This window comes from Nuphar pumila, chromosome 8 (assembly GCF_984573655.1).
Source record: "Nuphar pumila chromosome 8, dmNupPumi1.hap1.1, whole genome shotgun sequence".
In the NCBI taxonomy this organism is placed as follows: domain Eukaryota; kingdom Viridiplantae; phylum Streptophyta; class Magnoliopsida; order Nymphaeales; family Nymphaeaceae; genus Nuphar; species Nuphar pumila.
In genome coordinates this window covers 11,379,039-11,383,706 of record NC_143256.1, presented here as the reverse complement: position 1 = coordinate 11,383,706, position 4,668 = coordinate 11,379,039, and the positions used below count along the sequence as shown (strand labels likewise).

The 4,668-nt window shown below is 43.4% G+C and overlaps 1 protein-coding gene across 1 annotated transcript; it reads right to left on the bottom strand.

Moving 5' to 3' along the window:
- Positions 1 to 1,169: 1,169 nt before the first annotated feature.
- On the bottom strand, positions 1,170 to 3,933 carry LOC149829608 (heavy metal-associated isoprenylated plant protein 44-like). The gene is made up of 3 exons (XM_090015596.1): positions 3,857 to 3,933; positions 3,646 to 3,721; positions 1,170 to 1,489 (listed from the first exon to the last, which is right to left on the bottom strand). The coding sequence occupies exons 1-3, from the start codon at positions 3,884 to 3,886 to the stop codon at positions 1,170 to 1,172; spliced, it is 426 nt and encodes a 141-aa protein (XP_089871722.1). The 5' UTR covers positions 3,887 to 3,933.
- Positions 3,934 to 4,668: the final 735 nt, after the last annotated feature.

The window sequence follows — 4,668 nt, the reverse complement described above, 5'->3', positions numbered from 1 at the left end:
CAAGCCTGATTCAGCCCTATACAGGGATACACCCACTAAAAGCTAAGTCGTTGAATCGGCTGAATACCGAATCAGCCTCGACCCACGCAACATCGCTTGAAGGCCGAGCGTGAACAACATCTCGACTGTCGTCGACCCCGAAATGACTGATGACAGACGACGACTGATCCATGCTGAGTGTCGCTGAAACTAATCCTTGCTATCGTTGGCCCCAAACCTTTCGACGACGATGCCGGACTTTGCCCTGAATGTCATCGACTCATCTGGTCTGAATGGGCGTTTGCCCTCCTGCCATTTGGCGATCTCAGAAGGGCTTACCCCTAGTTGGCGACAATCTAGCACAAACGAGAAGGGAGACCGGATCCCTCTGTCTGATGGTCTAAAAATGACACTTTCCCCCTTGTTTGATCCGGCAAATAGAGAAAAAAGGGGGGAGGGCCCTCTTTAACTGTTTTTGTTGAGGATGATTCAGAACCCTCTAACGTATAGAAAAAACAGCGATACAATGCGAATCGGCAACGATGCTGACATTGGTTTTGAACGTGATTATGAAGCTTGTTTTGCAATTTGAGTTGAGATTTAAAACGAGTTAACGAAGACAATAAATGGTAGGTCCTGTCTGGCAGTCTCCACATAACCAAAGGCCCATACACAAAATTCAGAAATGTGCGGTAGATTGTTTAAAACAAGAACAAAAATGTGGCCTCTAAATGAAAATTTTGTACCAGCCTAACGAACAGCATCATTCCCCACATAGAGAAACGTGATATATGCACAGACAGACACACAGACAACTGCACGATACGTCCAGTGTAATCATATCAAATAAGTATAATTAATTATATATAGCGCAAGCGCTGATCAAGTAACAACCAAAGCAACTGCATACAAATTCCCTCCCCTATGGTCCTACAAACAAACCACCGCCCTCCCTCCCCTTTATAAGCTTTAAGTAGACTATTAAACCACAACAAAAAGCAACTGCATACAAATTCCAAGAAACATTCATCATTTTCATCATCTTTATATTTATTTATTTTGCAAGGGGAGAGAAAGAAGGAAGGGTTGGTGGATGTTCCTGTCCTTGTAGTTGTAGGGCACTTTATGCCACCCTTTTGGGCCAACCAAAAAACGCAGTAGGGTAGGTTCCCGATGCAAAGGCACGGGGCTCACATGAGGGAACAGGCGTTGACGTTGTCATCGCAGAACATGGTGCTGACCTTGTCGTCGGGGCGGTAGACGGAATGGATGAGGCCTTGGCGGTCGCCGTCGTTGTAGCCGTGGCGCCAGTAGTTGTACGTCTCCCTGTAGGCCTTGTCGTCGTAGAAGTAGTCCTTCTCCCCGGTGAAGAAGAGTGGCAGGTTGGGGTTGGGCCAGAACTCCGCCTTCTTGCCACTTCTCCTCACCGCCTTCAGCACCTTGTTCCGGTCCACGTACCCCGTCACCGTCACCTTCTCCAGCGGCAGATCCACCTCCACGCTGTCCACCCCTGTCCCGTTGTCCCCAAGTTTGCCAGAAGGAGAATGGAAATGAAAAACGTTTCAGAGACAAAAACAACGTGTGAAACAGGAGTGAAAAAACAGAGTAGGATACGACTGGCAAATGCATGGAATAAGAGAAAAAAAAAAGCCTTAATGAGGTAATAAATTAATAAAACCAAACGTGAGAAAGATGTATCCGGCTAAAGGGAAACATGTTTACCAAATATGGGAAACGGGTTTCCCATAGTATGAAAGCCACGTTTCCCACAATTTTTTTGGTGTTTATCAAATGTTTTGAAAACGCAGTATTTTCCATTCCAAAATCGATTTCCCAGGAAACGAAACGGATTTCCCATTCTCTTATAGCCTTTTCAGTAACCCCCGTAGTTCGGATGTTGGTATTGTTGAGTCCAAAATGTATCTCTGATACGATTATTCAAATTCGGAATTCGGATGAGAGAGAGAGCAATTTACGGAAGCAAGTGGTGGGATTCAAATGTTATCATAACATTTGGATTAGTTTCAGATTCGGTTCCAGTGTTGCAACATATATATCCATATGCGGATTTTGACTTCTTGCTTAAAATTCAGAATCAGATTTACTTTGGTCTGGCCATTGAGATGTGGGTGCCATTAGACCCGATCCAATGTCCAAGCCAAGCCTGATAATTTGTTGTGTACAAGAGTGGTTTTGGGCCTTTGGCTTTTAACTGCAGGGTGACCCAGATCCAGTTCTATTGCCTTTTCCCTTTTTGCTTTCTGGTGAAAGTATGGTTGACGACTGAAACCATATACAACTTGGCTAGCTTCTGCAACCCTGTGTATGATGCAGTCAGTCATCGGACCCTGCCACCTATGGTCTAATAAGATCCACACCCGATCAAAGACACTCAACGGGTAGGGTTAGGTTCGGACCCAGGTGGAATCACACTTGGATCAGATTTTTGGGTATAGTACACTCTGGTATAATTGTGTTTACTATAAGAGAAACCGTACCCTGACCCGATAAGAACATCATGAGCCAGATCCCGACCATACCTGGTAAAATAATATTTCTTATCAATTTTACATTGAAAATTTGCTTCGGGTCAGGCATGGGTCTGGTATAAAATTTCACAAACTATATCCGGGTGCATGTATTAATCGGACCTTCAAGTCTGGATTGGGTCTTCTTATTTGTCACCATCTATACCCGGACCCTATAGGGTTTGCTCAAGTCGGGTCGGATCGGGTCGGATCCGGGTTAAACAGGATAAGACAGGGCGGGGCCCGTTTTACCCCTCGTCCACTGCCGTCCCTAATAATGTGTGTGTGTGGGGGTGGTGGGGGTTAAGAAAACGACTAAACAATCCTTGTGCTGTCTAGTAAATCAAGTAAATGAAGACCTCTGCCGAGAACGTGGGATTGCTTTTATCGGAGCAGAGTAGCCTGAGACAGCTGATGAATGATGATGTCTAGGGAGCATGGACAAGTATGGTGAGCATGATGGGGCTTAGAATTCTGAAATATTTGAAAGCACCCACGAATGACTTCGTTTCCAATACTACTGTATTCTTTGCAGTGATAAGAAAGACAACTACTCTCTCTCTCTCTCTCTCTCTCTCTCTATATATATATATATATATATAGAGAGAGAGAGAGAGAGTCTTTTGTAGTTCAACATAGGGTGATATACTTTCTTTTGTAGTTCATAAGTGTTTAGCATGGATTATGTTTTAAGAAATTCAATCATGTTTATCATACCCTCGAAGGGGTTGGCGTAGCGGGGTGAGGGCATTGGCTGCTAGACGGCAATCAAGGCTAGAGTTTCATAGGCGTGCTTCTCTGCGCAAGCCAATGCATAGCATAGGCCCCGTCCCGGCAGGACCATCATAGGTATGCCAGGCTGAGGCTGAGCCAGATGCTACCAGGTCTTCGTGTTATGTTTATCATGCCAAAAGATTTATATTTAAAACACAAAAGAAAGGGGTGGAGGTGAAGCGAAGGAGTGTGGTGAGGAAAAGGTTAGCCAAACATGGACCAAGATGAGGGATAGTCTCCCTTAAAGGCCTAAAAAGGGTCCTTTTCCTCTAGAAAGTTGACCATGCCTGGGTTCCTTTTTCCCTCTACGTTCCTTTATTATTATTCTTCGAATCTTAGAGAGAGAGAGAGAGAGAGAGCTTACCTCTAAGTTTCACGATCGCGTTTTTTACCATCCTTTCGCATCCCTCGCAACACATCCTCACTTTGAGCTCCACTGTCTGCAAACAACAGAAAAAAATAATAGAGGTTTCAGAGAGAGGGAGTTCATTTTATAAACAAAAGGAGAAGTATATCAAAGAGGAAGAAGAGTAAGATAAGCAAAGAAGCAATATTAGGAAGTGATGGGAATGAACCTGGAGGGAAAGGGGTCGTCCCTTAGTCATGCTGAAGCTTCGGTGGCGGAAGAATGAGTGATCGAAGGTCGAAAGCAAAGAGTCCAACGTTCTCTCTATCAAGGTAGCCATGGATCTCTGTGCTTATATATCGATTAAAAAACGGGGCAACAAGAAGAAGATGAAGAGAGAGAGAGAGAGAGATGGGGATGGCTGATGACTAAGATATTCTTCTTCTCAAAAGGGGCATCGCTTCCATCCTATAAATCTACTTATTTCTATTCATTATATGGTTGTTTATGTTCAATGTTCCAACACTGTGGATACTCCTTGAGGACGTTTGTTACCCCTTTTTACTTTTTCTCGAGCTAGCTGCTTCTGCTGCTGCTGCCACTTTCCCAAAGTGGACCTTAACTCTTTGTCAAGGACAGCATGCCCAATTCACACTTTACAAGGCCACAATGACCCACGAACTCATCTCTAGTCAGGCCATAGGCCATGTTTCCAGTATCGACCATCTTGCAAAGTTATAGTTTTGGGTGTAGGCTTTGACCAAGTTGTTGGTTGTGGTTAAAACCCTAAGAAAGTGTTTTAGAGTGGATAAACTTGATCAACCTATTCAATATCGTTATTGTTTGCAAGGAAAATCTCATGATAGCTTTTTAAAAAAATTGTTTTTTTAAAGAAAAACTCAAAGTACACAATTTTAAAATTGGTGATATTTTGAAAACATTGTACTCTTCAAGAGTGAAATCTGTTTTTAAAGCTTCATGATATTGAATCAAAATATTTCTGATGTTTGCTAAATAGGTCACAAACTCCCAATAACCAAG

Excerpts from the sequence above, each read along its gene's own strand:
- LOC149829608 (XM_090015596.1), bottom strand. The coding sequence starts at position 3,886 with ATGACTAAGGGACGACCCCTTTCCCTCCAG. Across the intron at positions 3,722-3,856 it reads GACGACCCCTTTCCCTCCAG|ACAGTGGAGCTCAAAGTGAG; the intron begins GTTCATTCCCAT and ends TGTTGTTTGCAG. Across the intron at positions 1,490-3,645 it reads CGCGATCGTGAAACTTAGAG|GGGTGGACAGCGTGGAGGTG; the intron begins GTAAGCTCTCTC and ends ACAACGGGACAG.